This window comes from Sus scrofa, chromosome 15 (genome assembly GCF_000003025.6).
Source record: "Sus scrofa isolate TJ Tabasco breed Duroc chromosome 15, Sscrofa11.1, whole genome shotgun sequence".
Lineage (NCBI taxonomy): Eukaryota > Metazoa > Chordata > Mammalia > Artiodactyla > Suidae > Sus > Sus scrofa.
In genome coordinates, this window is record NC_010457.5 from 35,678,983 (window position 1) to 35,691,005 (window position 12,023).

Consider the following 12,023-nt stretch of genomic DNA (forward strand, 5'->3'; position numbering starts at 1 on the left):
TTCTTTCTTTCTTTCTTTCTTTCTTTCTTTCTTTCTTTCTTTCTTTCTTTCTTTTTAAGAGCTACACCTGTGGCATATGGAAATTCCCAGCTAGGGACTGAATCAGAGCTGCAGCTGCTAGCCTACACCATAGTCACAGCAATGCCAGATCCAAGCCACATTTGTGGCAAGGTTGGATCCTTAACTCACTGAGCGGGACTGGGGATCAAACTCGCATCCTCATGGATACGTGTCACAACAGGAACTCCCTAAAATTTGTATTTTATGATCAAAATATTTAGCCAGATTTGTGGCTAAAAATTTTCCCTTTTCAGCCACCACGTCAGCCAGTATTTTTAAAGAAATCTTAAAGAGAGTAAGTTCCTACCATTTCTATCAGCTTTACCTTAGAAAGGAATCCAATTTAACCTTCCTTTTGCCTCATCAAACAAGTATTGCAAATGTAAATATCTATGACCAAGTATGCACAAAAGTTTCATTCCAATTTCTTTAGAAAAACTCCTGTCCCATGGATAAAGCCATAGTCAGTTGTTCAAAGAAAAATTGGTTCCCAATCAATGGAATTGCCCTATATTACTGAAAAACATTCTATAGATGGGAAATATTGATTCTAGTGAAAATGCATTGAACTCATTAATTTGAATCACAGAGTTGGGGCTTTCTATTCAAATCCTAGTTGTTACATACAAAAGTTCTACTCACACAAAGTACTGTATTATAAAAGTATAATCAATATCAAAGAAATTTGTGAAAATGTCTAAAAGGTCAGTCTAAATTATAGTCAATAATTCATAAAGACTCAATTTTTAAAATATAGCCAAAACTAGAATTACTAAAAGTTAATATGAAAAATTATGAAGTAATTTATGAAACATGAAATGATATTCAGGACAAAAATATAAATATGCATTAACAAAAGGAATGGTACTTAAAATAAGTCAGACTTCAGAACCAAAGAAACTAAAATTAGGAGGTGAAGAGTTTTTATCATATATTCACTACTGTTTCAAACATTTAGTTCACATTGCAACTAGTTAAGATAGGGCATTATAATAGAGAGGTTTTCCATTTTAAAAAGTGAAAAAATAGAGAGTATCAGAGTGACAAGTTCTCTGGGGCACAATCTCTAGATTGTCACATGTCATCAAGTGGATTTGTTCTCTTTGTCCTCAAGTCTAATGACTGCTGTGTCACATGTGTTTGTCATGACATCATATCTGTCATGTCTTGACAGGACATGTTAATTATCCCACCTCCTAGCTAATTTTTCCTTAAATCATAAATAAGCTTGATGTTAAAAATAACTATTTTAGTAATTGAAATCTTGATGAAATTTACCAAATAAAAATGCATAAATAAATGCTATTTATTTACAGAGTACTTCAGTACTAGACAAATAAAGGGATTTTGATAGTAATCCATCTCATTGTAAATTATGTACACTATTTTTTGTTATAAATTTACCAAAGAAAATTATGCAAATCCTTTGGGGGACTATGAAGAATAATGTTCAGTGATAGAATGAGAAAATACAAATAGGAAATATAAAACACACTATTAAAGTAGTAACTTTTCAATTTTGTGATTACGTATTTATGGGTTAAAATGTTGATTTTAACAACAGTTTATAAACTTACTTGCTATTTAAAGAGTTAATTACTATATGTGCATAATGCTAGTGTAAAATTTATAAATATTTCCACTTAATTTCCAGGGTTAAAATAAAAAACTGAATGCATTAATTAGAATATTTTAATTTATTGTTTCCATACTCCTTAGGTAGTTTAATATTTCCATGTATGAATAATAATTTATGTAAATAGTACCTGGTCCAAAGTACTTCCAACAAACTATAAAGTTCAGTGCCAAGATTAAGTGTTTTACCAAGGTTATTATTATGTATAGACAGATTTTTTTTTAAGTTTGGAAGATTTTCTCCAATTCAAGCAAATAAATGTAAATTAAAAATTTAAATATCAATCTGGTAATACTAAATACATACTAACTTTAACTGGAAAATTAGTAATAGTTTAAGAAACTAGAGAATATTTACAAAAGGCTGATTTTGTATTAGATTTTTAAAATTCAATTTTCTTTAGATGTCTTGGATAAGGTATGAACATTTTATTGTGCTATTTGGCTTATGTTAATTACTTGATGGATAGTCTCATCATCATAAAATTCAATGTTCTGGTTCCAAAACAACTTTAGATATTTTTCTGACCCATTATCATTGATTTTGCTTAATATAGCTGAATAGGTGGTTTTGCATATTTTATATACTTTTTTAAATTTAAAAAAATCTCACTTTTTCCTGAGACAAAATTTATAGTTGTGTCTAAATTCCCCATTAGAGCTGATACTATTGATAAATCAGTTGACAGTTACGATGAAAGTTTTACTCTCTTCTAGATAAATCCTCTAGCTTTTTAATCTTCTTTTTAGACTATCATTAAATTTGTTTCTTCAGACAGTACAAGTTTATTTTTTCAGTAGATCTTTAAGATAATTGAGAAATGTTTTACAAATAAAGATATTAAATATTTTATACATTTTTTGTGACAAGGCACTTTTTACTTTTTCTTTCTCTTTGAAAATAACTGCTTGTACATTCTTGTTTCAGACTATATTGTAATGTCTTTAAAACACAAATTTCAAAAAAATACACTTTTACATATTAGCATTTAAAAAATGCATTTAACTCATGGCCCTATTTTCTAGTCATTTTTCCAATTTTGTTAATAATTCATAAATATTTTTCCAACAGATTCAATCTCACCAATCATTTTTATTCTATCATGATGACAACCAGTAATATCAACAACAATAGCCCAGAAAGATTCAATAGCATTATTTATTTGGCAATCACTCAGCATCAGTAGAGTTTCTACAACATTTATATTACAAAATTCATCGAAATATGATATTCAAGGATCAAATTTGTCAGAAAGCGGAGGAGAGTTTCCAAATTTTCTAAAACATTAAAGCATTATCAACCTTCTGAGGAGATACCGTGGATACTAATTGGAAGGAGGTAGCTAGTACAGATCACTTTAGAAACACTTTTGTAATATTAAGCCAAAAATAAATTATGTGAAGTTAGGGTATAGTGGAAATGGGAGATGTAAGCAAATTTGAAAGCTAATAGCATCTATTAATCTTAAACTAGTCTGTTACTCTTCCAAGAATTAAATGATCCCCTGGTTATCAGGAAGGATCGATGATTAACCCCGTCAGGGCACTGATGGAGGTTTATACAGAAACACAGTAGCTGAAAGAATTGGAGTCAGAATGCCAGCATCCTTCCACAGAAGACTTTAAATAAAAGCATAAGTTACTCTGCATATATTGCTGTGCAAAGAGAACAGTCTTCCCTTATATTACCTGATAATTTCATACTAGCTAAGTTTAGTTGCACAAAACACATGTAGGTTTTGTCTTCCCACAAAGAATGATTTTTAAGTGCACACAGCGCTCCAAACAAGAATATAGACATGACCTAACCCAGACAAACACCCTAAGTGAATGACACATTTTGCAAATAGGTATTGGCCTATTCATGGGCTCCAGAGTTTGTATTAAAAATAAAAGTCATTGTACTACACATGAAAGAAAATTTAAAATACTTATGTGAAACAAAGACTAAACAGACCTCATCATTTATACTTAAAGTATCAGTATGCAATGTATCAAAATCAAATGCTTTAAGACATCATCTGCATCAAAGATTGAACTCTTTAATCTTAAAATTTCTAGCCAAAATAATCAACAATGACACCAAGAGCCCAAAGGCACCTCCACACACAATCTGAAAACACAAATGCCAACAAAACACACTCCCAATGCCTTGCAAGCACTGAAGAGTGAAACCAAAATAAGTTTCTTAAGGAAAAATTTTAATGTTTACAACCAAAACTCAAACGAATGTCATTTACTTAAGCACCAACTCTGCGTATCATTGTCAAACAGTAATTTTATGATGTGTCTGCATTAAGAATGAATTATTCAGAGGAGAAGAGTGCCATTCATTAGGATTCTAAATTTTCAAAATGTCTCTGCCACACATCCAAACAAAAACCACTCCTCCACTCAAAAAGTTCTCCCAATAAAGGAAAACTGTCAACACAATTTTGGGCTAGAAAGTTTGCTTTATAGTAAATAGCATTCTCCCAGAAGTCACACCTTTAGACCACCAAGCCAACTTCTGTCTGCATGACAGTCCTTAGTGCAGAGTGGCCAGGGTGAGCACACCTGGACCGTGGATGTGCATAGGGCACAGTGAGCATCCTACCTTCATAGAGGGCTTTAAAACCCTGGGCACTCACAGCGAAGTCCGTTGTGAACCACAGAGTGAGGATCGAGCCGGTACTGACCACAGAGGAAGGCAGCTGAAATCCTGATAACCTAAATTTCAAAAAGATGTGAACATAGTTAAAAAGCATGAATGTGGTACTGAAGCGTATTGAGGAATACATTTGATTCCTCTTTCCGCTGTGGTTTATTTATTCGACCTAAGTCATTGAACAATTACATGATCCGTACACAAAGTGTTGCCAGGTAATTGAAATTCAGCATATTCAAGGACTAGATGCTGCTTATTTAAGCCGTTTTTGAAAAGTGTCTTCCTTGAAGTAACTGTGCAATACACACCATTGTCTTAAACGGAGCTCACAGAAATTAACACAATACAAAGTCATCCTTATACGTCCTATACTAAACAAAATGACATTGTGTCTGCTTTTGAGTTCATCATTTTTCTCCTAAATGATTAGTGCATTGTCATCTCACCATTAATGTGCTTATTTTTACCATCTCTCCCAAATAAATCAGTTTCTCTTAAAAATAAAACATGTATTAGTCACAGCATTGCAAATAAAGATCAGTGACTACCTTATGCAGAGGTCAAGTGAATTCAATTTAATATTTGGTTTTCAAGACAAATATTTTGGAATCTAAGATGTGTGTTTCACTTATAACTAGGTTGGGATAAACTGAGAAATTTTAAGGATAATAAAGTCAGAACTGAGTGTACTAGTATAAAAATATGCATAATATTTTTTACAAACTAATAGCTTTTTTATTTGTAAAAGCTTTTTTTTACAAGATCTGCTTTTTATTTTTATAATGATTTTTATTTTTTCCATTATAGTTGGTTTACAGTGTTCTGCCAATTTTCTGTTGTACAACAAAGTGACCCAGTCTCTCTCTCTCACACACACACACACACACACACACATATACACATTCTTTTTCTCACATTATCCTCCATCATGTTCCACCACAAGTGACTAGATATAGTTTCCTGTGCCACACAGCAGGATCTCATTGCTTATCCACTCCAAATGCAATAGACAAAGTAATAGCTTTTTAAAAGGTCAAAGGGATGCTTCATCAGTTTAAGTTTGCTAATTTAGTAGTTTGCCTACAGATACATTGTTTAGCGTAGTCTGAACAAACACAAGCCTCTGATACAAAAAAAAAAAAAAAAAAGAAAAGAAATCAACCTGAACATTCATTCTCAATAGGACAAACTCTATCTTGCCAGTAAGTCTACGGTATCAAATACCTTTTTAAAACCAGTATAGTTGCAGAGCTAAACTAGAAACTAGTAAGAGAAAAGTGAAAGGACAACCACCAACCACTAAACAGCACACTTCTAAATAATCCGTGGATCAAAGAAGTTTCAAGGAAAATTTTTTAAAAAAATCTAAACTAATGAAAATATAAATGCAAGATATCCAAATCTGTAGGACTCAGCTAAGTAATGCTGAGAGGAAAATTAATACCACTAAAAACATACATTAGAGAAGAGGAAGAGGAGAATTCTCATACTTGTAATCCAGGCTCCCATCTCCAGGGCTTAAAAAAGGGAGAGTAACATAATCTTAAAATAAACAGATGGCAAGAAATTAAAATGTCAAAATCAATGGAAATGGAAACAAAAGCAATAGAGGAAAACAATGAAACAAAGCCTAGTTCTTTGAGAAGATCAACTAAATTAATAAATGCAGCAGAAGTGACCAAAATGAAAGAGGAAGTTAAAACACAAATATCTAATGAGGAATAAAATAAAAAATATTACTAGAGACCCCCCCAACACATGAAAAAAATTGATGTAAAAACTACAAACTTGACCACTAAAATGAAATTGCTTACTTCCTTTTTGCTTTTCTTTTTTTCTTTTTGGCCATGCCTGCAGCATGAGGAAGTTCACAGGCCAGAGATCAGACCCAGGCCACAACAATGACCTAAGCCAAAGCAATGACAATGCCACTGAGCCACAGGGGAATTCCTGAAATTGGTTAGTTTCTTTAAAAAAAGGGGGAATAAAAAGTACAGCAGATGACCACAACTTATTAAATAAAACATAAAATTTGAATAATCCTATAACTATGAAAATTCTCCCAAAAGAAGTGTCTAGGCCCAGCTGGTTTCACAGGAAAATTCTCCTACTATGGACTCAATGTCTGTGTAACTTCAGAGTCATACGTTGAAATCTAATCCCCATTGTGGTGGTATTTGGAGGGGTGAGAGGCGTCTTTGCTGGTGATGAGATCATAAAGGCAGAGCAGCTGTATTATGAAAGAGGATCCCCAAGAGCCCACTTGCCACTTCTGCCACAAGAGAGCACAGCAAAATACACTGTCTGTGAAACAGGAAGCAGGCCTTCACCAGACACTGAGGTAGCTGGCACCTTGAGCTTGGACTTCCCAGTCTAAAGAACAGTGAGAAAGAAGGTCTTGTTTACAAACCACCTGTTCTATGGTATTCTGTTCCATGCACGAAGGCATTTACCCAAATTCACTGAGACATCTACCAAACATGTAAAGAATTAATGACTTTATGCAATCTCTTCCTGAAAATAGAAGTGGATGGAACCCTTTCTTATGCCTTTTATGGACTTAATATCACCCTGTGCTATGGATTGATTGCTGCTTCTAAAATTTGTATGGTGAAGCTTTAACTTACAACGGAGCTGTGTTTGGAGATAGGGTTTTTAGGAGATAATTAAGATGAAATAAGTTTCTAAGGATGGGATGCTAATCCAATAGGATCAGTGGCCGTATAAGAAGAGGGCAATGGAATTCCTGTCATGGTGCAGAAGAAACAAATCCAACTAGGAACCACGATGTTGCAGGTTCAATCCCTGGCCTTGCTTAGTAGGTTAAGGATCTGGTGTTGCCGTGAGCTGTGGTGTAGGTCACAGATGCGGTTCAGATCTGGCATTGCTGTGGATGTGGCATAGGCCGACAGCTGTAGCTCTGATTCAGCCCCTAGCCTGGGAAACTCCACATGCCATGGTGCAGCCCTAAAAAGACAAAAGACAAATTCATAAAAAATAAAAAAGAAGAGGACAAAAAAGAGAACATCTCTCTCTCTCTCTCTCTCTCTCTCTCTCTCTCTCTCTCTCTCTCTCTCCTTCTCTCCGCCCTGCCCCCACACCCAGGCACTGTATGAACACACAGCCAGAACGCAGATGTCTCACCAGAAGTTGACCATGCTGCACAGTCAGATGTCAACACTCAGATGCAAACACGGCTCAATATTTGAAAATCAGCCTGTGGAATCTCCCATAATAACACACAGAAACATCACAAGATTATAATAATCTATGGAGTTGCAGAACCAAACCAGAAACTAGTAACAGAAGAGTGATAGGACAACCACCAACGATTAAACAGCATACTTCTAAATAATCTGTGGATCAAAGAAGTCTCAAGGGAAATTTTTTAAAAAATTAAACCGAAGGAAAATATAAATGTAAGATATCAAAGTCTGTAGGACTCAGCTAAGTAATGCTGAGAGGAAAACATCCAATCCTTACAAAAACTTTCAGTAAAATAGGAATAGTGGACAACTTCCCCAACTTGATGATGAGTACCTCTAAAAAAGCATATCTAACATCATACTTATTGGGAGAAAACTGACTGCTTTCCCCTACTATTGAGAATACGCCAACAGTTCGGTTTCACCACTTTTATTTAAAACTGTGTCAGAAGATCTAATCATTGCAATGGGCCAAGAAAAGGACATAAATGCATACAGGTCAGAAAGGAAAAATAAAAGTGCCTCTATTTGCAGATGGCACAATTTCCTCCACAGATGATGCTAAGGAATCTATAAGAAAACTCCAAGAGCTAAAACTTGAAATTAGCAAGTGCCCAAGATACACAATCAACATACAAAATTCAATTTTATTTACACTTAATAGCACTGAATACAACAGACACTGATCATCAAGATACAGTGTCATTTACAATCAATCAAAAAAAATCACTTAGACGTAACAAAAGGGGTACAAAACTGCACCTTGAAAAATGCATACTTAAGAAAGAAATGAAGAAGAAGAAGAAGAAGAAGAAGAAGAAGAAGAAACTGGCAGGATTCAACTTAATAGACTGGAAGACTCAAAATTGCAAAGACGTAAATTCTCCCTAAATATATACAGGTTTAAGAAAATTTCTATCAAAATCCCAGAAAGATTTTTTTAGCTGTAGATGAGATTTTTCTAAAATTTATATGGAAAAAAAAGAATAGCTTAAACAATTTTGGAAAAGAATAAAATATGAAGAATCAGTATACTCATTTTCAAGACTTATTTACCAAAACCATGTGGTACTGGCAGAGGGATAGACCCATCCATTGACAGATCAAAACAGAGAACTAAGAAATAGATGCATGTAAACATGCCCAAATGATTACTGAAAAGGTACAGAGACAACTCAATAAAGAAAATCTTTCCACTAATGGTGCTTGAACAACTGGATGTCCACAAGCAGAAGGAACCAAAAAAAAAAAAAAAAAAAAAAAAAAAAAAAGGAACCTAGACCTAAGGCTTACATCCTCTGTAATAACTCAGTATGGATCATAGATATAAATGCAAAATATAAAATATACAAATTTTAATAGAAAGCATAGGTAGGGGGAAATCTTTAGGATCTTGCATTAGCCAATGAGTTCCTAAACAGGATACCAAAAGTACAATTCATGAAAGGAAAAGGGGATATATTAGACATCATAGAAAAATAAAACCTTTTGCTCTGAAAGACCCAGGTAAGAGACAAAAAGACATGTTATAGACTGGTAAAAGAGTTCTGCCAACCACATATCTGACAAGAACAAGTATCTACAATATATGCAGTTTTCAACAATTCGGCCACAAAAGAACAAATAATCTAATCAGAAAAAAGGCAAAAAATAAGGTGTAGTTTTATCTAAAAGGATACATAGATGGCAAATAAGCTCATGAAAAGACATTCAACATCATTAGTCATTAGAGAAATGCAAATTAAAAACCACAAATATCACCACACACCTATTCAGAAGGGCTAAAAGAAAAAACAGTAACAATACCAAACAGAGGAGAATGCAGAGAGAACAGATTGCTTCTATATTGCTAGTTGGCACAACCACTTTGGAAAACAGTTTGACAATTTCTTAAAATAATTGAACATGCAATTATCACACAACCAATTATTCTACCAGAGGAATGAAGATTTATCTTCAAACAAAACCTGTAGCAGAATACATATGAATACATACACACACATTGAATAATCAAAAACTGGCGAGAATGCATATGCCTTTCAATGGGTGAAGGATTCACAAACTGTGGAATATCTAAACCATGTATAACCACCCAGCAATAAAGAGAAAGGAACTACTGATTTATAACACCTGGATGAACCTCCAGAGAATTATGCAGAGTGAAAAAAAGGTCAATCTGAAACAGGTTCCATACTGTAATACTTGAACATTCTTGAAATGACAAACTTATTGAAAAGGGTAACAGGTTAATTGTGGCTCAAAGTTAAGGAGGGGGTTGGGACAGGAGGGAAGTAGGCGTGGCCAAAAGGACCACATGTGGGATTCTTAAGTTCTCCATTTTGCCTGATTCCATGTCAATATCCCTGCAATGTCATTGTACTGCCCTTTTGAAAGATAAAGCCTTTGAAAGAAGTGGGGAAATAGTACACCAAGTCTGTGTTATCCCTTATACCTGCATGTAAACCTATGATTATCTCAAATTTAAAAGTTTAAGAAAACAATATATTGGAGAATTTGAGACAAAGACACTAAAAAAAACCATAAACTGGAGTTCCTGTCGAATTTGACTAGTATCCATGAGGATGCAGGTTCAATGATCCCTGGCCTTACTCAGTGGGTTAAGAATCCAGCATTGCTGTGAGCTGTGTTGTAGGTCACAGACATGGTCTGGATCTTGAGTTGCTGTGGCTGTGGTGTAGGGCAGCAGGTACAGGTCTGATTCAACCCCTAGCCTGGGAACCTCCATATGCTGCAGGTATGGCCCTAAAAAGACAAAAGGAAAATATAAACAGATTAAAATCATCATATTAGTGAAATACAAGAACACAGTTATTAATAATAAAACATTCTCTCATTAGGTTCAAAAATAAACCAATCAAAAAATGTTGAGGATTATTTTATTTAGTAATAGTCTGTTTTGAGGTTTTAAATATTTATTAGCAAAAGTTTAGATATCAAATAAGATGGTAGCACTTTAAAATAAATACATGTTTTATTTAACCAATGAGTCTTATAAGGATGGGTAACTATAAAGAGACATAGTCAAACTACTGTCTAAGAGAAAGTAACAAGATACTAATAGTTGGGAAAATGATGTTATAGAACTGCTGTTTGGAAGTTTAAGGAAGTTTAACATGCACAATTGTAGATAAAATAAATACATCTGATCTGTTTAAATCGCTAAAATAGCATGAACTCATTCATATTTAAGAAGTATAAAGTCCAAGGTTTGGTTGAGCGGGATGGAAAAGTATTAGTTGATCCGGTTGATTATTAAGAACTTTCAAGAGCTAAATGTGTGGTTCCAATGTTTACAGCCGTGAAACCATCACCCCAGCTGATGATGAGAAGTCTAGTTAAGAATGCCCTGGGAGGGAATCGCTCCTTGGTCTCCCTGCAAATGTGCTCTTGAGGATGCACTTTGCTGATTTACACTGTAATCCATCACTTGCGCGTTCTCTGTGAGGACCCTGGGGGTAAATTTCAATGTTATCTTCCTTGGAGAAACCGATGTCCTTATGAACATCTTTAGTTTATTTTTAACACCCAGCAAATCCTAGAGCTGTTCAAGTTTCTCTTTGTGTTGTGTAAAAGAAAATTTTGAACCAAATTCTGACCTTTCCTCAGCAACATGTGGACTTTTAATAACAGCCCATTGCCGATTCTGTATATGTGTGTACCCTTTCAAAGTTTTATCTTGCTGCTTCCATGTATCCTTTACATCTTTGGAAGCTGCTTTGTCCTCTAGTTCTAGATAGAATTTATCAGGGCATAAGCACAGTGGTAAGTCAAGGAAAATAAGAAAGAAAGAAAATAAAGTCACCTATCCCCTCCCCATTTCTATCAAACCCAGTATCACCTACAACATATACACACGTGACCTACTTCTTCATAGACTGTGATTCAGAAACTTGGTTGCCACTGTCAAAAACAGTCCTAGTACCTTGTTCAAGCCATTGGCTTTTCAGCTCATGCCCTAGTCCAGTCATTTGTGGGACAAAGAAGAAAATGGTTAGAAAGGGGAATGAGTATGAGAATAGTGACAAAATGTTTCACTCTCAGCAAAAAAAATATATATATATATATAATAATAATTATAATAATAATAATAACAATAATTTTTTAAAAAAAGTAGTGGAGGTTCGAACATGTCTCTCTGTCTTTTCCAGTTGCATGTCTGTTGTCCTGTAGAATCTCATTTACTTTATTCTCTGCTGGAAGACAGCAATCCCCCTCTCACATCCAGTGATCTGGGTAAATGATAGAGCATGCCTGTCAAAGATGAGTGATTGTTAAGTAAAGTGGGGACGATTTGTGGCAGCCTCTCTATATTCTCAGTACTTGTTCGCTCGGCAGGAACATGAGTTTCAGAATTGAACAAGTTTATTCTTCTTCCATCTCTCAAGAATTTACCAGAATGAATTGCACTTAGAAATAGAATCAAAATATTTTGTACTCCACCGTCATACAAGATA

The 12,023-nt window shown here is 34.4% G+C and overlaps 1 protein-coding gene across 1 annotated transcript in view; it reads right to left on the minus strand.

Annotated features, from left to right (window-relative positions):
- CSMD1 (CUB and Sushi multiple domains 1) overlaps window positions 1–12,023 on the minus strand; it is a 1,882,041-nt gene that overhangs the window by 1,317,261 nt on the left and 552,757 nt on the right. Inside the window, 1 exon segment of the mRNA XM_021075826.1 lies at window positions 4,292–4,404. Within this exon segment, the coding sequence (XP_020931485.1) occupies window positions 4,292–4,404 (113 nt within the window).